Below are 25,218 nucleotides of genomic sequence, written 5' to 3' on the forward strand. Positions count from 1 at the left end.
CTTGGTTACAACTCTCACTACCAAGTTCCAGACTGCCTCTGGAAGCAACGTGGGGCACAATAACTGTTTGTCGGAAGCTTCATGAAATGGGTTTCCATGGCTCGGCAGAACAACCCTAAGATCACCATGCGCAATGCCAAGCGTCAGCTGGAGTGGTGTAAAGCTCGCAGCCATTGGACGCTGGAGCAGTGGAAACGCGTTCTCTGGGCAGTCCGACGGACAAATCTGGGTTTGGCGGATGTCAGGAGAAGGCTACCTGCCCCAGTGCCAACTGTAAAGTTTGGTGGAGGAGGAATAATGGTCTGGGGTTGTTTTTCATGGTTCGGGCTAGGCCCCTTAGTTCCAGTGAAGGGAAATCTTAACGCTACAGCATACAATAAGATTCTAGATTATTCTGTGCTGCCAACTTTGTGGCAACAGTTTGGGGAAGGTCCTTTCCTGTTTCAGCATGACAATGCCCCAGTGCACAAAGCAAGGTCCATACAGAAATGGTTTGTCGAGATCGGTATGGAATAACTTGACTGGCCTGTACAGAGCCGAACCCCAACCGGATCGAACACCTTTGGGATGAATTGGAACGCCGACTGCGAGCCAGGCCTAATCGCCCAACATCAGTGCCCAACCTCACTAATGGTCTTGTGGCTGAATGGAAGCAAGTCCCCGCAGCAATGTTCCAACACCTAGTGGAAAGCCTTCCCAGAAGAGTGGAGGCTGTTATAGCAACTCCCTATTAATGCCCATGATTTTGGAATGAGATGTTCAACGAGCAGGTGTCCACATACACTACCAAAAGTATCAGACTTGGATGAGTTAGTAATGAAGAAAAAGGGAAAAAGTAAGACTAAACAGTCAAATAGGATACTGTAGCTGTAAGAGCAATAGCAAAAAAAAAAAAAAAAATTATATATATATATAAGCAATTGTGTAGTAGACCATATGGGAATGGCCATCTTTCATTAGCAGTTGCACAAAACAAAAATAGTAGGGGAATAGCATCCAACTTATATTTTGTCCACGTAGGGATTTAATGCTCTGTAGCTCCAGGAAGCAGCCCCAATCTGTATGACACCTCAATATATTGTCCATTGTTCATTATTTGGCGTGGAGTCACTGTGTTAATGTCCTACTGTTCCATAAGCAATGTAATAAAGTCCAATACTCAGCAATAAGTAATGTTCCTTGTACCCACTTTAGGAGGTATCTTCATTGTCTTATGCTGAGGGCAGCATAGCCATATGCTAGGCTGCGTGATTGTGATTGTGCATGAAAGCATGTGTGAATATTGAGCCAGTTATGATGGGGTTCCTTCTGTCGACTCGTCCCCTTGTGCGTTGGGTTTGATGTGATTCTCAAAATAGTATTGAGCTTCCTTGGCAGTGGAGAAAGTGCATGCCGTGTTCTGAAAGGTCAAGATGAGCTACTGAATCTCAATTGTCTTTCCTTGATTCCTCATGTCCTTGCCTCCTTCTCATATGGCATTGGACGAGAAGTTCTGAGGATCCTCCCCTTGGACCTTCTCCTCCAATTCCCTATGAGGAGAGAGGACGTGCGGAATCAAGGAAAGACCATAGAGATTCAGCCCGACTTCAGAAATGCATCTTTCCTTCCTAATTTCCTTGATAATCACAGATCTATAAGTTGAACGGATAGGTGAAATGAAGGTCACTACCCTACCTTCACTCATTCAGATGGAATTACTTCAAGGAAAGGAAGGACACATTTCTTAAGCATTCAAACAGGGCCCAGGTGATGGGAGTAGAACTAAGACAATGGAGATTCTAGAATGCATGTAGTGACAATTCTCGTAAATTACTTTACATTTTAATCATTTATTCATCATTAAAAACATAAGAAACTTAAAGCTTAAAAACGTTAATTTTACAAGACATTAATATGTGTGCTAAAATAGACAGAACTATTATGGCTTTACATTTCACAAGTTATAAATACCCATAATATCACCCTGTTTTTTCTGCTGATTAGCTATATAGCTTGTTTATTCAGAATCACTTGTATTTGTAAGGAGTTGCGTTTAAAGATCTAACCATAATTAAAACAACATGGTATAGTTTATGCCACCGCAGGTTCGGCCCTTTCCTTTAAAGCAACATTCCATGAAATTTGACACGTTTATCTGGTTTTACACATATCTTGACCCAGAAAGGTAAAGATTCTGCTTACTTGGGAAATACATTGTCATATTTTGTCCAGTCAGTTTGGTCAAAAAGTTGTTTTGGCATAATATTAATATGGTAAATTAAAATAATTAAAAATAAAGCAGAATATGTGCCTAAAACAGTCATCTACTACAGCCAAGGTAAGTGTAAAACCAGGTTCAGGTCAAATGACATAAAATGTCCCTTTAAGATATGGCGCTCTTAGGAAGCCCCATCTAAAGCAGCTGGCCCATTAGTAGAGTGGCCAGGGAGCTAGCCAGCACGGCCAGGGAGCTGGCCCAGTTGGGACCGGCCCGGCCATACAGACTGATCTCTGGTATGTTGCTGCGGATGAAGCTGGAGAAGGTGGACACCTTGGCGTAGACGCCGGGCTGGTTGGCATTGGCACAGCCCAGGCCAAAACTCACCACCCCGGCCTGCACCCAGGTCCCGTTCACCATTTGGCAGACCAGGGGTCCTCCAGAGTCCCCCTGTTGAGGAACAGAGAGAGATGGGTAAGACATAAGAAAAATAAGTTAAGCTTGTCTACTATTACACACACACACACACACACACACACACAGAGTGACGAGACAGAATACATAGTCAACTAGATTCTAAAAGACATGCACACACTGGTGACGCGAGCGTACCTGGCAGGAGTCCCTGCCACCCTCTTGATAACCGGCACAGATCATGTCAGAAAGGATGTTCACTGTCACCGACGGGTTCAGGCTGTACATCATCTGACAGGAAGACGACGAGATGATTGGCACCTTAACTTGCTGCAGTGTCCCCGCTCCACTCAGAGCGACTGAGAGAAGGCCAGGGAAGGTGAGCAGGCAGGAAAAATAAAAGGAGAGAGCGAGAGAATGCCTACACCAACAATACATTTGGGTACATTCTGAGATTTCTGCCAAGCAAGGAGAAAAAATAAATAAAATTATCAGCCCGTGGCTTAGACTACTGCAAATGGAACACATGAACGAGGGAACACCTCATAAACAAAAACTGTCACCGGCAGTTTTCAAAATACAGCCGACTTTAGCACAATGTTCACTGTGACAGTTCCATCTAGCGCTACAGGGAGGGAAGGGGGGGTGTAACCATGTGACATTACTCTAGCTCTACCTCCGCTCTGAGTAACAGTTGACCATGTGACAGATAGTCCTCCACTGAGTCAGAGGTTTCGGCTCTTTGAGAAATTTACCAAATTTACCGTAGTTCCCCTTTAAGTGGAAGTCTGATTTTGCCGCTATATAGGTAATGCCTTATTCTCTCTTACCCCCGTCACGGATGTTTCCCCAGCCTGTAACGTAGCAGAGCAGGCCCCCTGGGAACAGTGTCCCGGCGTCAGGCAGACAGATGGGCCGGACAAACGCCGACCAGACGACAGGGCTCTGCAGCTGCACCAAGGCCATGTCCTGTCCCAAATTGGGGTCTGAGTAGCTGGATGGGATCACGATGCGCTTCACGCGGTGCGACATCTCGTTGGGGTTAAAAACGTTGAGCTGGTGACGGCCAACGTAGAGGGTGTAGCCCGACACGTCAAACAGACTGGGAAAGACGGGAGGAGAGAGAGTTCAAATACAACTTTGTCCATACATTAAAACTAACAACTGAAATGTGTCTGCTCATTTCTCTACCCTCCAGATAGCATACGTCTCACACACCCCGTTTGGAGGAGCATATTGTTATTAGACGGCATCTTTCTTCCTTTAGATGTTAACAGTATTATGGCCCAATCCCAATTTAAGGCCCACTCAGTGATATTTACAGCCGTTTTGATCATAAAATTAATTGAAAAATGGGCATTTATACGTGCCAATGAGCTTGGTTCAACTGTCTAACCCCTAAAACCAAAATATCAGGCTGTTTTACTCCATTGTTTGTAAACACCGTCTTCATGAAGGTATACTTTCAGGATATAGTTACAACTATCATGTTGAACTCATGGACATTCAGTCACTGCATCCATAACTCCATTTATGAATTTGAGTGCGATTACATTTCTCCAGCCCCATTGCTAAGCTTTATAGCAATCCAAGTGGTGGGGCTGCCGTTTTTCAGATGGAGGAGTGGGCCTTTAAGAAATGTGCATGTAACTGAAAACGCAGCTTAAGGATGAGTTACACACTCAGCCTAGGATTGCATAGTATTTCAGCGTGTGGATACACTACCTAGAATAGGGCTGTGTTTTACAAACAGGTGCTACTGGGGTCTACTACCACAAAATACATTGTCTGTATCCCAAATGGTACACTATGGGCCCTGGTCAAAAGCAGTGCACTATATGGGAATAGGTTACCATTTGGGACAGCGATTGAGCTTTCGTTACAGAGAAATTATAATGCATGTACTAGTCTTGTACTTAAAAAAAGAAAAGAAAAGGGCAAATAAGATACTTTGAAAGATGACCCTGCGCCTTTTATTTTGGGGTCCTGGCATACTGACTGATCTCTTGTGGACAGAAGCACATAACATACTGTAGGATGGCATCTTAGGGTCTGTCAACAGGCTGTGGGATGTACCGACAAACTTGTGTTCCGGTGCGCAGATTCTCGATTTTGAATGTGTTCGCATCTTTTTCGAATCCCGGAAGTGGAGGGGACATTTGGCCCATGCTTGGGCTGAGAATGTCCATTTAGGGGGAGGGGAGACTTTGATAATCTCATTAGAATCTTCTCACCTACATCTCCCCACCAGAACATGATTGAGCATCTGATGCAATTACAACATTTTTGTTCTGTGTTTTCGAGATTACATACTGACTGTAGAGGTGTTCCCCCAAAGCCTTTGTACTTGAAGTAGTACGTTAACTCGCACAGCCACAAAATAATAAATAATTAAATTGATATTCGATCTGTGAACAAACCGAATCAGTAACATGACAGCTTTACTGTTCTTTTGTATTTTAAAACAGGCTTGAAGAAGCTAAATAGCCAATAGGCAGAGGGTAGCATAATTTGTCTGATTCTCTAATAATGGTATGGGAATAAAAATGCATTTTATTTTGTAAAGTGGTTTCTTGCATCAAACAACACAACAACATTCAGTCACTTCCTTGTCTGAAGGACAAGTGAATAAACAGGTTAATGTCAAGCCCTGCATGTTTTTTTCAAAAGTAGGCGTATATTGAACACCACACATTGGCTGCTACTGTAAGCTGAATGATATAACATTTTAGTCATTTAGCAGACGCTCTTATCCAGAGCGACTTACAGTTAGTGAATGCATACATTTTTCATACTGGCCACCCATGGGAAACGAACCCACAACCCTGACGTTGCAAGCGCCATGCTCTACCAACTGAGCTACAGGAGACTAACATTTTAACATGGAAATAGCTGTTCTGGGATGTATTTTCTCCATTGTTTTTGACGGTAGGCCACTCTGGTAACCCTACATTATGATCAAATAGCAACAGTAGTCTACTTGACCACTTTCTAAAACTAACTTAAAGCGGGTACAGCCTCAGTGTTCACAGTAAATGCACTGGAAGTTGGACAGAATTTTCACAATGTTCAAGTTGGCGCTCAGCAGACCTGAAATTTGCTCAGTTAGAGGGAACATTGGTGGTGAGTACGGCCCAGTATATCACTGGGGCCTGAGCTCCCTGCCATCCAGGACCTCTAAACATTTGGTGGTGAGTATGGCCCAGTACATCACTGGGGCCTGAGCTCCCTGCCATCCAGGACCTCTAAACATTTTTCAAAAAGACTCCAGCCACCCAAGCAATAGACTATTCTCTCTGCTACTGCACGGCAAATGGTACCAGTGCACCAAGTCTGGATTCAACAGGACCCTGAACAGCTTCTACACCCAAGCTATATGACTGCTAAATTGCTAAACAAATGGCTACCCGGACTATCTGTATTGACTTCTTTTTTGGTACTAACTCTTGCACCGACTAAACACACACTGGACTCTACCCACACACACAGACAACACGCACACACGCCGCTCCTACTACAGTCTATTATCTATCCTGTTGCCAAGTCACTTCACCTATATGTACATAGTTACCTCAACTACCTCTGCTCTTACCCCTGCACATCGACTCGGTACTGGAACTCCCTGTACATAGCCATGTTATTTTTACTCATTGTTATTCACTGTGTATTTATTCCTTGTGTCACTATTTTTTAAAAATTACATTTAATTCTGCATTGTTTGAAAAAGGATCCGTAAGTAAGCATTTCACGTTAGTCTACACCTGTTTTTTTACGAAGCATGTGACAAATAACATTTGATTTGACCTTTTCCCGTCTCGTGTGGACTTAATAACATGCCATTTAGCAGACGCTTTTATCCAAAGCGACTTACAGTCATGTGTGCATACATTTTTACGTATGGGTGGTCCCGGGGATCGAACCCACTACCCTGGCGTTACAAGCGCCATGCTCTACCAATTGAGCTACAGAGGACTTCAGTGCACAACAGCTGTGTGACCAGGCGCAAAAAACCTCTCCAAGCCAAACCTTCATACCATAACCGCTACACAGCCTACATCGTTGTCACCATAATAAGGATTGTCAACAAACTAGAACTAAAGCGTTTGTACACATGGATTGGATTGTGGGTTTACTATCACACAGTACAGTGTACAGCAAGCAGTTTAGCAATTACACCGGCAGGCCCCGGTGGCAATAAATTAATAAAACCGAAAGCTTATCTTGACTTGGAAGAGTTGCAGTGCTGGATAGTCTTAGCATGCTAGCTAACATAAATAGCGTTCCTCTCTGTTTGAGTCAGGTTGTTGAGAAAGCCAAACTAGTTGCATTAGTTAAGTGAAAGGTAAACTAAGAAAAATATATACACAACAAGACATAGCCATATGCTGCTTCTCCTTAATTTAAGAAATCAATTTGTTCAAAACTGTTCAACTATCAGGGTTCTACACTAACTTTTTCCACAGGTGGAAGCAACTTAGGTTGGTGGCATCAGCAGATGATTTTTTAAATAATTGATAATGACCTGGCCTGTGTCCCATAACGTGCCTGCATTCTATACAGAACCAGGCAAATAATGACTAGCCATCTTTTAAATTAGCATACCCTTGTGTTCTTAAATAGATTTACTGTAACAAAGAAAATACTTAAAGTGCAAAATGTATTCATTGCCAATTTCAAAGTGCCTTGTTCTTTTCTGCAAAATCCTCCAGAGTGCAGAATTTAAAAAGCTGGGAGATTTCCCCCCAGTTCTTACTCTCAAAAATCATTTATTTTTATTTTTATAGAAAAACAACCAAATGGAATGTTCTACAGTGAGGGAAAAAAGTATTTGATCCCCTGCTGATTTTGTACGTTTGCCCACTGACAAAGACATGATCAGTCTATAATTTTAATGGTAGGTTTATTTGAACAGTGAGAGACAGATTAACAACAAAGAAATCCAGAAAAACGCATGTCAAAAATGTTATAAATTGATTTGCATTTTAATGAGGGAAATAAGTATTTGACCACTCTGCAAAACATGATTTAGTACTTGGTGGTAAAACCCTTGTTGGCAATCACAGAGGTCAGACGTTTCTTGTAGTTGGCCACCAGGTTTGCACACATCTCAGGAGGGATTTTGTCCCACTCCTCTTTGCAGATCTTCTCCAAGTCATTAAAGTTTCGAGGCTGACGTTTGGCAACTCGAACCTTCAGCTCCCTCCACAGCTTTTCTATGGGATTAAGGTCTGGAGACTGGCTAGGCCACTCCAGGACCTTAATGTGCTTATTCTTGGCCATGTGTTTTGGGTCATTGTCATGCTGGAATACCCATCCACGACCCATTTTCAATGCCCTGGCTGAGGGAAGGAGGTTCTCACCCAAGATTTGACGGTACATGGCCCCGTCCATCGTCCCTTTGATGCGGTGAAGTTGTCCTGTCCCCTTAGCAGAAAAACACCCCCAAAGCATGTTTCCACCTCCATGTTTGACGGTGGGGATGGTGTTCTTGGGGTCATAGGCAGCATTCCTCCTCCTCCAAACACGGCGAGTTGAGTTGATGCCAAAGAGCTCGATTTTGGTCTCATCTGACCACAACACTTTCACCCAGTTATCCTCTGAATCATTCAGATGTTCATTGGCAAACTTCAGATGGGCCTGTATATGTGCTTTCTTGAGCAGGGGACCTTGCGGGCGCTGCAGGATTGCAGTCCTTCACAGCGTAGTGTGTTACCAATTGTTTTCTTGGTGACTATGGTCCCAGCTGCCTTGAGATCATTGACAAGATCCTCCCGTGTAGTTCTGGGCTGATTCCTCACCATTCTCGTGATCATTGCAACTCCACGAGGTGAGATCTTGCATGGAGCCCCAGGCCGAGGGAGATTGACAATTAATTTGTGTTTCTTCCATTTGCGAATAATCACACCAACTGTTGTCACCTTCTCACCAAGCTGCTTGGCGATGGTCTTGTAGCCCATTCCAGCCTTGTGTAGGTCTACAATCTCCGACATCCTTGGAGAGCTCTTTGGTCTTGGCCATGGTGGAGAGTTTGGAATCTGATTGATTGATTGCTTCTGTGGACATGTGTCTTTTATACAGGTAACACGCTGAGATTAGGAGCACTCCCTTTAAGAGGGGGTCAAATACTTATTTCCCTCATTAAAATGCAAATCAATTCATAACATTTTTGACATGCGTTTTTCTTGATTTTTTTGTTGTTATTCTGTCTCTCACTGTTCAAATAAACCTACCATTAAAATTATATACTGATCATTTCTTTGTCAGTGGGCAAACGTACAAAATCAGCAGGGGATCAAATACTTTTTTCCCTTCACTGTAAGTCCACAACAATGCTTAAACCACATCATGGGACCATTTGAGGTCTGGGAAAAACCTGAGAAATGTAGATTATTTTTGTGTAGTTACCCATTAATTCAGGTGTGCACCAGCCATACAGTTGTGTTTGGCACACAATGTTTCTGTAGCACACTTGTGATGGAGTTGTCAAAACTAAATGGCCACTGGATTGATGCAAATAATCATGATTCTGCCAGGTAGTTACCTTTTTATTGCCTTTCCAACTCCCCGAAAACAGTTACGCCATCATTAGCATCGCTAACAGCTACACACAGTGGTAAACTGGCGCCGATGAAGATGGCGGCCTCGCGACTAGCTCTTAGCAAACTTTGCAGTATTTTGTTTTTTTATGTATTATTTTTTACATTATTAGCTCAGAAAGTGTTTTGCATCATTACATACAGCCGGGAAAAACTATTGGATATCAGAGTGGCGGTAACTCACCAGCATTACGACTTTCCCGAAGCAGATCCTTTGTTTGCTCTCCCCAGGACAACTGAACTGAGCAGCATGCACTTGGAGCACTTGGAGCGGCATGCTGGTTCGATTTAGGAGGCGCGCACACCACCCACCGCTTCCAAGTATCCTACTCGCTAATGTTCAATCTTTGGTTAACAAAGTCGATGAACTACGGGCAAGGATTTCTTTCCAGAGAGACATCAAGACCTGTAACATACTCAGGTTCACGGAAACATGGCTCTCTTGGGATATTCTGTCAAACGGTCCAGCCAGATGGGTTCTCAGTTCATCGCGCAGACAGGAATAAATATCTCTCCAGGAAGCAGAAGGGCGGAGGTGTGTGTTTCATGATTAACAACTCATGGTGTAATTGTAGTAACATACAGGAACTCGAGTCCTTCTGTTCACCCGACCTAGAATATCTCACAATCAAATGCAGACCGTATTATCTCCCAAGATAATTTTATTCGGTTATAGTCACGGCCGTGTATATCCCCCCTCAAGCCGATACCACGACGGCCCTCAAAAGAACTTCACTGGACCTTATGCAAACTGGAAACCACATATCCTGAGGCTGCATTTATTGTAGCTGGGGATTTTAACAAAGCAAATTTGAGGACTAGGCTGCCGAAGTTCTATCAACATATCGACTGTTGTACTCGCGCTGCTAAAATCCTCGACCATTGCTATTCAAACTTCTGGGATGGTTATAAGGCCCTCCCCCGCCTTCCTTTTGGCAAATCTGACCACGACTCCATTTTGCTTTTCCCTTCCTATAGGCAGAAACTCAAACAGGAAGTACCCGTGCTAAGGAATATTCAACACTGGTCTGACCAATCGGAATCCACGCTTCAAGATTGTTTTGATCACGCGGACTGGGATATGTTCCGGGTAGCTTCCGAAAATAATTTAGACGTATACACCGAAACAGTGACTGAGTTTATCAGGAAGTGTATAGGTGATGTTGTGCCCACTGTGACTATTAAAACCTACACTAACCAGAAACTGTGAATAGACGGCAGCATTCGGCTGGTGTGTTTATGGACATATTCAATCTCTCCCTTTCCCAGTCTGCTGTTCCCACATGCGTCAAGATGGCCACCATTGTTCCTGTACCCAAGAAAGCAAAGGTAACTGAACTAAATGACTATCACCCTGTAGCACTCACCTCTGTCATCATGAATTGCTTTGAGAGACTAGTCAAGGATCATATCACCTCTACCTTACCGGTCACCCTAGACCCACTTCAAATTTGCTTACCGCCCCAATAGATCCACAGACGATGCAATCGCCATCACACTGCCCTATCCCATCTGGACAAGAGGAATACCTATGTAAGAATGCTGTTCATTGACTATAGCTCAGCATTCAACAACATAGTACCCTCCAAGCTCATCATTAAGCTTGAGGCCCTGGGTCTGAACCCAGCCCTGTGCAACTGGGTCCTGGCCTTCCTGACGGGCCGCCCCCAGGTGGTGAAGGTAGGAAACAACATCTCCACTTCGCTGATCCTCAACATTGGGGCCCCACAAGGGTGCATGCTCAGCCCCCTCCTGTACTCCCTGTTCACCCATGACTGCGTGGCCAAGTACGCCTCCAACTCAATCATCAAGTTTGCAGACGACAACAGTAGTAGGCTTGATTACCAACAATGACGAGACCGCCTACAGGGAGGAGGTGAGGGCTCTGGGAGTGTGGTGCCAGGAAAATAACATATCACTCAACATCAACAAAACAAAGGAGATGATCGTGGACTTCAGGAAACAGCAGAGGGTGCACCCCCCTATCCACATTGACGGGACCGCAGCGGAGAAGGTGGAAAGCTCCAGAGGGTGGTGCGGTCTGCCGAACGCATTACCGGGGGCAAACTACCCGCCATCCAAGACACATACAACACCCGATGTCACAGGAAGGCCAAAAAGATCGTCAAGGAAATCAACCACCTGAGCCACTGCCTGTTCACCCCGCTATCATCCAGAAGGTGAGGTCAGTACAGGTGCATCAAAGCTGGAACCGAGAGACTGAAAAACAGCTTCTATCCCAAGGCCATCAGACTGTTAAATAGCCATCACTAGCACATTAGAGGCTGCTGCTCCCTATTGAAATCACTGGCCACTTTAAGAAATGGAACACTAGTCACTTTAATAATGTTTACATATCTTGCACTACTCATCTCATATGTATATACTGCATTCTATAATATTCTTCTGCATCTTAGTCCATGCCGCTCTGTCATTGCTTGTCCATATATGTATATATTCTTAAACCCCATTCCTTACTAGTTTTGTATGTATTGGGTATTTGTTGTGAAATTGTTAGATATTACTGCACTGTCGGAGTAGAAGCACAAGCATTTCGCGACACCCACTATAACATCTGCTAAACACGTGTATATGACAAATAAAATGTGATTTGATTTAATTTAGACATACTGACAAAACATTAAGAACACCTGCTGTTTCCATGACAGAATGACGAGGTGAAAGCTATGATCCCTTATTGATGTCACTTGTTAAATCCACTGTAGATGAAGGTGAGGCGAGAGGTTAAAGGAGGATTTTTAAGCCTTGAGACAACGGAGACTGTAGGTTACGGTAGACCATTGCAAAACTGTTTTAATCAGTTATTTGGTGACGGGAATATATTTAGTATAGTTGTATCTAAACAGGATAACTTTTTTTTATAAATGTTTCACTAGTTTTATGTAATTCACCGATTAGGATGGTCCTCCCCTTCCTCCTGAGGAGCCGCCACCGGTGGACACTTACTTTGGGAAGCAGTGGGCAGCAGACAGCACCCACTCCTGAGTGATGATGGAGCCCCCACAGATATGACCATCCTTCTCTGTCTAAAGACCAAGAGCGGGGGAAAGAGGATTGGTGAATCAGCAAAACATTCCTCTCTCAGCAGGTCAGCATGACGACCAACATACACACTAAAACATGGCTTCATGCATTTAGTTTAATCCATACCTTGATGCAGCAGTGACCTACCTGAATATCCACCTGCCACGGCCATGCCCCCTGCGATGCATCTACTCCTCCAACAATCCTGTTTTCCAGGAGTGGTTGACCACACTCCACCTGAGCATGACAAACCAAGATACCTGAGAGGGGGAATGTGAATTAGACCAGGGGTGGAAAAAGTACTAAATTGTCATACTTGAGTCATTTTCTATTAGGGTAAAAGTGAAAGTCACCCAGTAAAATACTACTTGAGTAAAAGCCTAAAAGTATTTGGTTTTAAATATACTTAAGTATCAAAAGTAAAAGTATAAATCATAAAAGTCCTCTGTAGCTCAGATGGTAGAGCACGGCGCTTGTAACACCAAGGTAGTGGGTTCGATCCCCGGGACCACCCATACACAAAAATGTATGCACGCATGACTAAGTCGCTTTGGATAAAAGCATCTGCTAAATGGCATATTATTATTATATTATATTATTATTTCATATGTATTTTATGAAGCAAACCAAATGGCACCAGTTTCTTGTTTTTTATTTATTTACGGATAGCCAGAGGCACAATTAGACAATTTACAAATTAAGAATGCATTTAGTGAGTCTGCCAGATCAGAGGCAGTAGGGATGACCAGAGATGTTCTCTTGATAAGTGTGTGAATTTGACAATTGTCCTGCCCTACTAAGCATTCAAAATGTAACAGGTACTTTTGGGTGTTAGGGAAAGTGTATGGAGTAAAAAGCACATTATTTTCTTTAGGAATGTAGTTTAGTAAAAGTTGTCAATATAAATTGTAAAATACAGATACTCAAAACTACTTAAGTAGTACTTTAAAGTATTCCCTTACAAAAAAAGAGTGCAGTTTTGAACTGCAGTCGACTGCGGTATTTGACGTTGTAATAGCAAAATAAATTTTTACGTAAGTATTTTACACCGCTGAATTAGACGTGGTAGGCCACTTTAGCATAATTTTCCCTCTCCTTTAAATTCATACATAGGCCTCCACGAGTACTCTGAGTAGTGCTAGCCTAGGCCCAAAGTGCAGATGCAAGTTTGGTAACAAAATGACCGCACCAAAAGTAAACCGTCATTCTGTTACCAAACTTAGTATCTGCACTGTTCTTCAAGTAAATTTTTTCGTAAAATTCTCAATGGAAATTGATCAAATTAGTCCTTGTGCATAGAGTTATGGTTTAATTTAAAGTGAAAAATCAGAGTATCAGCGTCACGCTTACCGTGGAAGTGCCAATTGGCAATTTGATTTTGGAGTAGCCCAAACAATGGTAGTGACATCCAGATTTCCTTTGTAACCAGTTTACCCGTAAATGAGTCGATTCAAATGACACAACTGACCTACTTCACTGGCATTACCAGGTCATAACATAAAGATAATATGATAACTCACCTGTGAAACAGCAAAAAAGCCTAACATAAAACTCTGATTTCGGTATCATTTTCGAGCGACACTAGACTTTCAGGTAGCCTCAAACTTTCAAAAAAAACTGTAATATTCTTGAGAAGTCTTGTGCTCTAAATCAAGTTGTTAATTTTCATTTAAACCTACTGTCCACAATAGCGGCGTTGAAATTCTTCAGGACGTGGTAAGAGTTAAAAACACGTCTAAAAATGTGTACAAATTATTCTATAACAACAAACAACCTTCAGAGAACAACATGTTTAAGGACAACCTCTTGGTTTCGGTCTGAAATGCAACACTTTCGGAGAACCAGACACCTGTGTACCACTTTCGTCAGCAAATCACATACGCTGGTGTAGATGTCACTGTAATGCGGGCATTTGATTGGCCCATTCGTTTATCACGTGGGCAGAGCACCTGTGAGCCTACAGGGGAAGGTGCGGCGGGGGGTTTATTCCTTCCGCCGATTCTGTTGCAAAATGTTTGCAACAGAAACCGTTTACTCCAAATGGAAAACGTTTTGCAACAAAAACGAGAGTTTCTATTGGCCAAATTCAGGTAGGTCTCCTGTATTCTTGACCCTGAGTTGGCCCTAGAAAATGTATCCTCCATATTTATTCCTCTGGCAGATAAACATGGCCCTTTTAAACAATTCAGAGTCAAAGATAGATCTAACCCTATTCAACGGCTCAGACACGAGACGTATGTGGCAGGGTCTACAGGCAATCATGGATTACAAAAAGGGAAAACCAGCCACGTCACGGACCATGACGTCTTGCTCCCGGACAAGCTAAACACCTTTTTTTACCTCTTTGAGGAATACACAGTGCCACCAACGTGGGCCGCTCCCCAGGACTGTGGACTCGTTCTCCGTGGCCGACGTGAGTAAGAAGTTTAAGCGGGTTAACCCTCGCAAGGCTGCCGGTCCAGACGTCATCCCTAGCCGCGTCCTCAGAGCATGCGCAGACCAGCTGCCTGGAGTGGTTTCGGACATTTTCAATCTCTCCTTATCCCAGACTGTTAAATAGCCATCACTAGCCAGCTACCACCCGGTTACTCAACCCTGCACCTTAGAGGCTGCTGCCCAATACACATAGACATGGAATCACTGGCCACTTTAATAATGGAACACTAGTCACTTTAATAATGTTTACATACCGCTTTACTCATCTCATATGTATATACTGTATTGTGTTTTACTCTATTTTAGTCAATGCCACTCCGACATTGCTCATCCTAATTTTTATATATTTCTTAATTCCATTCTTTTACTTTTAGATTTGTGTGTATTGTTGTGAATTGTTAGATACTACTGCACTGTTGGAGCTAGGAACACAAGCATTTCGCTACACCCGACATAACAGCTGCTAAATATGTGTATGTGACCAATACAATTTGATTTGATTTGAGGGAAAACTGACTCTGTAGTGGACTGGCAATCTTTCAGACAATTGAGAAACAGATGTACTATCTCGATTAAGAAAACTAAATCAAGCTACTTTTTAAGCTCTATCTCTGGTGATCCTTCTAAATTTTGGAAAACAGTAAATGCACTGAAGCGTACAAATCCCTCTTCTTCCCTGCCTAGGTAAGTTCTGTCTGACTCTGGCATCATAACTGAAAAGAATGGGATAAGTGATGCTTATAATAATCATTTTATCTCGCCAGGCTTTTTATTTGAGAGAAACAATGGTTTAATTAACCCTGGTCAGTCAATCGACTGCTCTTCCCTCTACCAGCCTCTAGCTGACTCAATGGTTAACCCGTCAACTTCTAGTGAATCTTAGTTTTCATTTTAACAATTTACTATCTGTGATGTGCTAGACCCATTTGCGACCAAGCTTGCACTTCCTGACTGATGTCTTGAGATGTTGCTTCAATATATCCACATCATTTTCCTTCGTCATGATGCCATCTATTTTGTGAAGTGCACCAGTCCCTCCTGCAGCAAAGCACCCCCACAGCATGATGCTGCCACCCCCGTGCTTCACGGTTGGGATGGTGTTCTTCGGCTTGCAAGCTGTCCCCTTTTTCCTCCAAACATAACGATGGTCATTATGGCCAAACAGTTCTAAAAGTATGATCTTTGTCACCATGTGCAGTTGCAAACCGTAGTCTGGCTTTTTTATGGCGGTTTTGGAGCAGTGGCTTCTTCCTTGCTGAGCGGCCTTTCAGGTTATGTCGATATAGGACTCGTTTTACTGTGGATATAGATACAGTGAGGGAAAAAAGTATTTGATCCCCTGCTGATTTTGTACGTTTGCCCACTGACAAAGACATGATCAGTCTATAATTTTAATGGTAGGTTCATTTGAACAGTGAGAGACAGATAAACAACAAAGAAATCCAGAAAAACGCATGTCAAAAATGTTATAAATTGATTTGCATTTTAATGAGGGAAATAAGTATTTGACCACTCTGCAAAACATGATTTAGTACTTGGTGGTAAAACCCTTGTTGGCAATCACAGAGATCAGACGTTTCTTGTAGTTGGCCACCAGGTTTGCACACATCTCAGGAGGGATTTTGTCCCACTCCTCTTTGCAGATCTTCTCCAAGTCATTAAAGTTTCGAGGCTGACGTTTGGCAACTCGAACCTTCAGCTCCCTCCACAGCTTTTCTATGGGATTAAGGTCTGGAGACTGGCTAGGCCACTCCAGGACCTTAATGTGCTTTTTCTTGGCCGTGTGTTTTGGGTCATTGTCATGCTGGAATACCCATCCACGACCCATTTTCAATGCCCTGGCTGAGGGAAGGAGGTTCTCACCCAAGATTTGACGGTACATGGCCCCGTCCATCGTCCCTTTGATGCGGTGAAGTTGTCCTGTCCCCTTAGCAGAAAAACACCCCCAAAGCATAATGTTTCCACCTCCATGTTTGATGGTGGGGATGGTGTTCTTGGGGTCATAGGCAGCATTCCTCCTCCTCCAAACATGGCGAGTTGAGTTGATGCCAAAGAGCTCGATTTTGGTCTCATCTGACCACAACACTTTCACCCAGTTCTCCTCTGAATCATTCAGATGTTCATTGGCAAACTTCAGACGGCCCTGTATATGTGCTTTCTTGAGAAGGGGGACCTTGCGGGCGCTGCAGGATTTCAGTCCTTCACGGCGTAGTGCATTACCAATTGTTTTCTTGGTGACTATGGTCCCAGCTGCCTTGAGATCATTGACAAGATCCTCCCGTGTAGTTCTGGGCTGATTCCTCACCGTTCTCATGATCATTGCAACTCCACGAGGTGAGATCTTGCATGGAGCCCCAGGCCGAGGGAGATTGACAGTTCTTTTGTGTTTCTTCCATTTGCGAATAATCGCAACAACTGTTGTCACCTTCTCACCAAGCTGCTTGGCGATGGTCTTGTAGCCCATTCCAGCCTTGTGTAGGTCTACAATCTTGTCCCTGACATCCTTGGAGAGCTCTTTGGTCTTGGCCATGGTGGAGAGTTTGGAATCTGATTGATTGATTGCTTCTGTGGACAGGTGTCTTTTATACAGTTAACAAGCTGAGATTAGGAGCACTCCCTTTAAGAGTGTGCTCCTAATCTCAGTTCGTTACCTGTATAAAAAGACACCTGGGAGCCAGAAATCTTTCTGATTGAGAGGGGGTCAAATACTTATTTCCCTCATTAAAATGCAAATCAATTTATAACATTTTTGACATGCGTTTTCCTGGATTTTTTTGTTGTTATTCTGTCTCTCACTGTTCAAATAAACCTACCATTAAAATTATAGACTGATCATGTCTTTGTCAGTGGGCAAACGTACAAAATCAGCAGGGGATCAAATACTTTTTTCCCTCACTGTACTTTTGTACCTGTTTCCTCCAGCATCTTCACAAGGTCCTTTGCTGTTGTTCTGGGATTGATTTGCACTTTTCGCACCAAAGTACGTTCATCTCTAGGAGGCAGAACGCGTCTCCTTCCTGAGCGGTATGACGGCTGCGTGGTCCCATGGTGTTTATACTTGCGTACTATTGTTTGTACAGATGAACGTGGTACCTTCAGACGTTTGGAAATTGCTCCCAAGGATGAACCAGGCTTGTGGAGGTCTACAAATTTTTTCCTGAGGTCTTGGCTGATTTCTTTTGATTTTCCCATGATGTCAAGCAAAGAGGCAATGAGTTTGAAGGTAGGCCTTGAAATACATCCACAGGTACACCTCCAATTGACTCAAATTATGTCAATTAGCCTATCAGAAGCTTCAAAAGCCATGACATCATTTTCTGGAATTTCCCAAGCTGTTTAAAGGTACAGTCAACTTAGTGTATGTAAACTTCTGACCCACTGGGTCAGAAGTTTACATAATCTGTCTGTAAACAATTGTTGGAAAAATGACTTGTGTCATGCACAAAGTAGATGTCCTAACCGACTTGCCAAAACTATAGTTTGATAACAAGACATTTGTGGAGTGGTTGAAAACCGAGTTTTAATGACTCCAACCTAATGTATGTAAACTTCCGACTTCAACTGTATGTACTTTAGATTATGTCCATATTGATCGTGTCTGTGCTTACAAATATCTGGGCATCTGGATAGAGGAAAAGCTGTCTATTAAAAAGCATATTGATGAGTTAGTTAAGAAGCTGATAATAAATATGGGTTTCTTCTATAGAAATAGGTCCTGCCTCTCGCTAAATAGTAGAAAGCAGATTATTCAGTCGACGTTCCTATCGGTCCTAGACTATGGCGACATCATCTATATGAACGCAACTGCCACTTCATTAAAGCCATTAGATGCAGTTTATCATAGCGCACTGCGCTTTATTACGAGCAACTATTTTAATACTCATCACTGCATTCTCTACCAGAAAGTTGGTTGGCCCTATTTAATGTCACATAGGTTGGTACATTGCTATGTTTTCATTTATAAAGCCCTTTGTACCTAACATCTTTACTCAACTTTAGACATACAAGTTACCACACCTGGTCTCAGGGATGGCTAACTCTGGAAATTCCTTTGGTCTCTACTGAGTTAGGTAAATCAGCTTTTAGTTTTCTTGCACCTTATTTGTGGAACATTCTTCAAAGTGTTCTTAAATTTGATGTTTTGGTGCCTTTAGGGCAATTCAGAAAGCTGATTGAGGACCTTATTACTGATGAATGTTTTTGTTTTTTATGACCATGTTTTTCTTCCTACTTGCATTTTGTATTTTCTGTAATGTATGTAATTCAGGGCCCATCTATAAAAGAGACCCTTGTCTCAGTATGACTCCCTGATAAAATAAAGGTTAAATTAAAATTTAAAAAAGGTCCCTCCCCATTTCGTTCCACCTGCTTCCGTTTGGTTCTTAGACGGTAAATGGTTTCCGTTGCAAGACGTAATGAATACACCCCAGGTGCCTGCGGTTTGGTTTACCTGTGTGAGGTGCGCTTGGAGCTCCAATATTGAACATTTGACACCAGAGAGGACTAAAACAGTATTCCTGTGGGTGATTGAAAAGGGGACATCGACAATGATACTATTTTTCATACTTGCAGGTATGTGTAGCCTTCTCGACTTCATTTGTAATCTTTCAGTTATTAATTGCAAAACGGCCAACACCTTTTCCCCCAGACTACTGTAGGGGGAAGTCACTGGCAATCAAATCATATGGATAGATTTACTACGTCAAGAGTTGCTTTGCTTCATCTGTCCCTATCTTGTATGTCATGTCATGTTGCAGTTTCAACACCCTGGTTAATCATTAACCACATTCTCCCGGAACTATGGGATGAAATGTGACCTTTGTTACATTTTCTAAATTTATTATATATCATGTAGTTGATGCATTTAGGATGTTTCTTGTGCTTGAATTAGATTGTTTTGTTAGGAGTATTTAATTTTGAATAGGCCTATATGTCATGATTCAGTGTGTTGAATCAATGGCAAATATGATCACTTCCCCAAACCTGTCTAAGATATTTCCACTTTTGCTTGACAGGCTGTAGGTTCAACGTTAACTTGCAACTGTTTTTAAAAAAATCATGTCATCATTTATGAGTTCAGCATATTCTTGTTCAGTGTGTGTAATTCTTTATGTCAGAATTGTATATTTCAAAATTCCATAGGCCTATACAATGATATGCAACTGGTATACAATACATTTGAAAGTGATTTAGAGAAATATCTGAGTATTGAGATGAATGGAATATGACTCATTTTTTTCTAGTGTTCTCATCTGCCAGGGGCCTTCAGGTGACCATTCAACAACCTACATATGAGGTTGCGCGAGGCGATGATGTCACCCTGGTGTGTAGTTTCGTTCCTGCCATGCCAGTCAATCCGTTGACGCTGGTCATCATCTCATGGTCCATGGAGGCTGATAGCCCTGAGGATCCAAAGGTCAGTCAGAAGACAAGAGGTGTTTTAAGGGATGGCTCCATTTAGTAAATGTACAGTGGCTTGTGAAAGTATTCACCCCCCTTGACATTTTTCCTATTTTGTTGCCTTACAACCTGGAATTAAAATGGATTTTTTGGGGGTTCGTATCATTTGATTTACACAACATGCCTACCACTTTGAAGATGCAAAATATATTTTTTTGTGAAACAAACAAGAAATAAGACAAAAAAACAGAACTTGAGCGTGCATAACTATTCACCCCCCCCCAAAGTCAATACTTTGTAGAGCCACCTTTTGTAGCAATTACAGCTGCAAGTCTCTTGGGGTATGTCTCTATAAGCTTGGCACATCTAGCCACTGGGATTTTTGCCCATTCTTCAAGGCAAAACTGCCCCAGCTCCTTCAAGTTGGATGGGTTCTGCTGGTGTACAGCAATCTTTAAGTCATACCACAGTTTCTCAATTGGATTGAGGTCTGGGCTTTGACTAGGCCATTCCAATACATTTAAATGTTTCCCCTTAAACCACTCAAGTGTTGCTTTAGCAGTATGCTTAGGGTCATTGTCCTGCTGGAAGGTGAACCTCTGTCCCAGTCTCAAATCTCTGGAAGACTGAAACAGGTTTCCCTCAAGAATTTCCCTGTATTTAGCGCCATCCATCATTCCTTCAATTCTGACCAGTTTCCCAGTCCCTGCCGATGAAAAACATCCCCACAGCATGATGCTGCCACCGCCATGCTTCACTGTGGGGATGGTATTCTCGGGGTGATAAGAGGTGTTGGGTTTGCGCCAGACATAGCGTTTTCCTTGATGGCCAAAAAGCTCAATTTTAGTCTCATCTGACCAGAGTACCTTCTTCCATATGTTTGGGGAGTCTCCCACATGCCTTTTGGCGAACACCAAACGTGTTTGCTTATTTTTTTTCTTTAAGCAATGGCTTTTTTCTGGCCACTCTTCCGTAAAGCCCAGCTCTGTGGAGTGTACGGCTTAAAGTGGTCCTATGGACAGATACTCCAATCTCCGCTGTGGAACTTTGCAGCTCCTTCAGGGTTATCTTTGGTCTCTTTGTTGACTCTCTGATTAATGCCCTCCATGCCTGGTCCGTGAGTTTTGGTGGGCGGCCCTCTCTTGGCAGGTTTGTTGTGGTGCCATATATTCCATTTTTTAATAATGGATTTAATGGTGCTCCGTGGGATGTTCAAAGTTTCAGATGTTTTTTTGTAACCCAACCCTGATCTGTACTTCTCCACAACTTTGTCCCTGACCTGTTTGGAGAGCTCCTTGGTCTTCATGGTGCTGCTTGCTTGGTGGTGCCCCTTGCTTAGTGGTGTTGCAGACTCTGGGGCCTTTCAGAACAGGGGTATATATACTGAGATCATGTGACACTTAAATAAAGTCCACCTGTGTGCAATCTAACTAATTATGTGACTTCTGAAGGTAATTGGTTGCACCAGATCTTATTTAGGGGCTTCATAGCACCACTTTTCCATTATTTATTGTTTAACATTTTTTGAAACTAGTTATTTTTTTAATTTCACTTCAACAATTTTGACTATTTTGTGTATGTCCATTACATGAAAACCAAATAAAAATCCATTTAAATTACAGGTTGTAATGCAACAAAATAGGAAAGACGCCAAGGGGGCTGAATACTTTTGCAAGGCACTGTAAATGCTTTGCAACTATTGCCTCTGTTTCTCGAGAGATGGAAACACCAAGTTAAATGCTGATATAAAGATAATTAGAACGACTACAGTTGGGTCAAGTAGAGTGTTTTCAGGTGCACATTTTTATTTAACCTTTATTTTGAATGGGAGTCATGCTGAGACCATGGCCTCTTTACAGATGAGCCCTATAAAAAAATAAATCACATCAATACAGTACGAAAAGCAAAACTGAGATACAAAACACAATCATTGAAAACAAACACATTCTTCTGTAAAAAGGTCCTCAATCAGCCGTCTGAATTGCCTTAAAGGCACCAAATCATCATCATATTTTAGAGAGTTTGGGAGATTATCCCACAAGGTGCAAAAAATACTAAAAGCAGATTTAGCTAATTCGGTGGAGATCGAAGGGATCTCTAGAGTTTGCCATCCCTGAGACCGGGTCTGGTAACTCGTACGTCTGTAGGTTAATAATGAAATAAGGTACAGCGGAAGTTTGTGCAAGAGGGATTTATAAACAAAAAGAGTGCAATGCATCGATCTACAAGACTTCAAAGAGGACCCGCCTACTTTCTGATACAGAATGCAGTGATGTGTACTGAACCTGTCGCCCTTAATAAAGCATAGTGTGCTATAATAAACTGCAGCCAATCGATTCAATATAGAAGATATCGCCATTATCTATAACCGGCATAAATGTTGACTGAATGATTTGTTTTCTGCTATGTAACGAAAGGCATGACCTATTCCAGCTTGGTCTCATAGACTAGACATAACATAGTAAACTAAAATCCGTCACTCAAATTAGTATGATATGTTACATTTGGTAGGGTTAAATAAGACAGAAGGTTACTTAAGGCAAACACAAAAGGAGGGTGGTTGATTGGTGTGGATAGGTGGACATATAACGTGGATGTCTATCAACCCAAAGGTTGCGTGTTCGAATTTCATCACGGACAACTTTAGCATTTTGCCAACTTTGCAACCACGTACTACTTTTTTAGCTACTTTGCAACTACTTAGCATGTCAGCTAACCGTTCCCCTAACCCTTTAACCTAACTCCTAACCTTTAGCCTAACTAATGTTAGCCACCTAGCTAACATTAGCGTTAGCCACCTAACTAACGTTAGCCACAACAAATTGGAATTCGTAACATATTGTACGAATTGCAATCCGTAACGTCATACGAATTGTATTTCGTAACATATCATACAAAATGGATGATAGACATCCACAAATTAATATATACCATACTGAAAGTAGCATAACTTACTAATTTGAGTGTCCCGGATTTAACATTTACTATGTTACGTCTAGCCCAGGTTGCCTATTCCAATAAAGGAAGCACATTTGACCACTGAGTGTGTGCATTGCAGTGTGTAGGCTATGTGCAGAATGTGTATGTATTATTTTGTGTCTCCCTGATTCGTGTAGATTATTATTGCCTCGTTCTACTCTACCAACAATCAACTGGACATCAAACCTTCCTATAAGGGCCGAGCAGAGATGACCCATGACGTCCCTGGAGGGCGGAGCACCCTGACCCTCCGCCAGGTGTCCATGCAGGAGAACAGGCTTTGGCAGTGCAGGTTGCAGATCCCTGGAGACGATGAGGGGAAGCCTTCCGCCACCACCGAACTGGTGGTCCTTGTGTAGAACAGTAGTAGATGTTGACCCGTAGTCCATGTAGAGAAATAGTACTATGATAGATGAAGTCTGATGTGGGTGAAAAGGTTACATCTGTTTTAAAGATGGAATAGATGTCATGTAAAAGTAAAATACCCTCCACTGCTTAGATCTCAGAAGTTTCCTTCAGCAAGATGGCTGCCCAACCGTCTTCCTGGAGATCTACCGTCCTGTGGGTTTTCAGTCCAACCCTAATTTAACACACCTGATTAGCTGCTCAACAAGACCTTAACTAGCTGAATCAGATATGCTAAATTAGGGTTGGACTGAAAACCGACAGGGACAGTTGATCTCCAGGAAGAGGTTTGGACAGCCCTGCTCAAGGGTGTTCATTAGCACTCCACTGCCCTCTACTGGACTACTTGACAAACGACACAACATGATGTGACGTTTGCTTCCCTCTCCAGTGGCTCCCTCTGTGCCCATCGTCAGGGTGCAGGGCGAAGCAGAGTACTGGAGCAACATCAACCTGACATGTGTGTCTGAGGAGGGCTCCCCCGCCCCCACCTATGGCTGGAAGACATACGATGTCAGGAACACCCCCAGAGCATTCCCAGCGAGGACCACTGAGAGTATGTTGTTTGTGTGTGTGTGTGGTGTTCATCTTTACTTCAAGCAAGCCATAGAATATTGGCAGGGCCGCAGTGGTTATTAGCAAAACATCCTGATTTGTCTATCAGTGTGTACGTGCAGCTGTCCTCTCAGAATTGTAACTTCCTGATTCCTCCATTCTTTCAGAAAATGGTGTTCTATCTCTATTCAATGTCTCCATGGAGACTTCCGGTTTCTTCATCTGCACCGCGACCAACCAGGTCCGCTCTGCAGCTCAAACTTCACCCTCACTGTCATGCCCCGTGAGTATTGAGTATACCCTGTGAGTACTGAGTATACCCCGTGAGTATTGAGTATACCCTGTGAATATTGAGTATACCCTGTGAGTATTGAGTATACCCTGTGAGTATTGAGTATACCTGTGGGTATTGAGTATACCCTGTGGGTATTGAGTGTTGCGCTTGCTATTTGTTTAGAGGTGAAATGGGGGAGGAATAGTGATGAATGAATCAAGGCCTCTGCAACTCAGGCATCAAGTCACATTTATCAACAAGACTCCCAGTCTTGCCATCAAACTCCTTTTTCCTCATCCTCTCTCTTCTTCTTTCCACTTCCTCCTGTTGTAACACTCTAACGACTTCCCTTTTTTAGCCTCCATGAAGTTAGGGTCCACAGCAGCCATCATTGGAGGGGTCCTAGCTGGGGTCCTGGTCCTGGGGATTGTCATCTACTGCTGCAGGAAGAAGAGGAACAAAGCTAAACAGAAGAATGTTCAAGGGTAAAGAGCTGTTCTGCTCTCCTTTCTGGGTCAGGAAGTTGTGGTGGACATTTGGGTGAGGGTTTGTTGTGGGTGAGAGGATGAGGTGGGCCTGTTCCTCTTTCTGTCTTTTTGTTGTTGTGTACCTTTGCCTCTTTCTCCCTCATGTCTTGCTGTCTCTCTCTCTCTCTATCTCTCTCTCTCTCTCTCTCTCTCTCTCTCTCTCTCTCTCTCTCTCTCTCTCTCTCATGTCTCGCTGTCGTCTCTCTCTCTCTCTCTCCCTCATGTCTCGCTGTCGTCTCTCTCTCTCTCTCTCTCTCTCTCTCTCTCTCTCTCTCTCTCTATGTCTCGCTGTCGCCTCTCTCTCTCTCTCGCTCTCTCTCTCTCTCTCTCTCTCTCTCTCTCTCTCTCTCTCTCTCTCTCATGTCTCGCTGTCGTCTCTCTCTCTCCCTC

General features: G+C 42.9%; 1 protein-coding gene, 1 long non-coding RNA gene and 1 pseudogene across 3 annotated transcripts in view; 2 read left to right on the top strand and 1 right to left on the bottom strand.

Annotated features, from left to right (window-relative positions):
• Window positions 1-991: 991 nt before the first annotated feature.
• On the bottom strand, window positions 992-14,133 carry LOC311143957 (serine protease 33). Its single transcript, XM_084179866.1, has 6 exons — window positions 13,773-14,133; window positions 12,400-12,512; window positions 12,175-12,254; window positions 3,442-3,713; window positions 2,810-2,970; window positions 992-2,647 (listed from the first exon to the last, which is right to left on the bottom strand). The coding sequence occupies exons 1-6, from the start codon at window positions 13,819-13,821 to the stop codon at window positions 2,393-2,395; spliced, it is 930 nt and encodes a 309-aa protein (XP_084035992.1). The 5' UTR covers window positions 13,822-14,133; the 3' UTR covers window positions 992-2,392.
• Window positions 14,134-19,163: 5,030 nt separating this feature from the next.
• On the top strand, window positions 19,164-23,308 carry LOC311144033. The gene is made up of 3 exons (XR_014614463.1): window positions 19,164-19,260; window positions 19,932-20,104; window positions 23,205-23,308. It is a non-coding gene; the product is annotated as an uncharacterized lncRNA (long non-coding RNA).
• Window positions 23,309-23,479: 171 nt separating this feature from the next.
• The window catches only part of LOC311143843, a 6,807-nt pseudogene continuing 5,068 nt past the window's right edge, over window positions 23,480-25,218 (top strand). Inside the window, exons 1-4 of the transcript XR_014615561.1 lie at window positions 23,480-23,495; window positions 23,864-24,028; window positions 24,195-24,310; window positions 24,660-24,786. The product of XR_014615561.1 is annotated as an uncharacterized misc_RNA (transcript). The remainder of the gene's footprint in view (window positions 23,496-23,863; window positions 24,029-24,194; window positions 24,311-24,659; window positions 24,787-25,218) is intronic.

Source organism: Coregonus lavaretus, assembly GCF_964263955.1.
Source record: "Coregonus lavaretus genome assembly, chromosome: 16".
Taxonomy (NCBI): domain Eukaryota; kingdom Metazoa; phylum Chordata; class Actinopteri; order Salmoniformes; family Salmonidae; genus Coregonus; species Coregonus lavaretus.

Coding starts and splice junctions, on each gene's coding strand:
- LOC311143957 (XM_084179866.1), bottom strand. CDS start 13,821: ATGATACCGAAATCAGAGTTTTATGTTAGGCTTTTTTGCTGTTTCACA. Junction 12,255..12,399: donor CGTGGCAGGTGGATATTCAG/GTAGGTCACTGC, acceptor CTTGGTCTTTAG/ACAGAGAAGGATGGTCATAT. Junction 2,648..2,809: donor GTGGCAGGGACTCCTGCCAG/GTACGCTCGCGT, acceptor GTTCCTCAACAG/GGGGACTCTGGAGGACCCCT.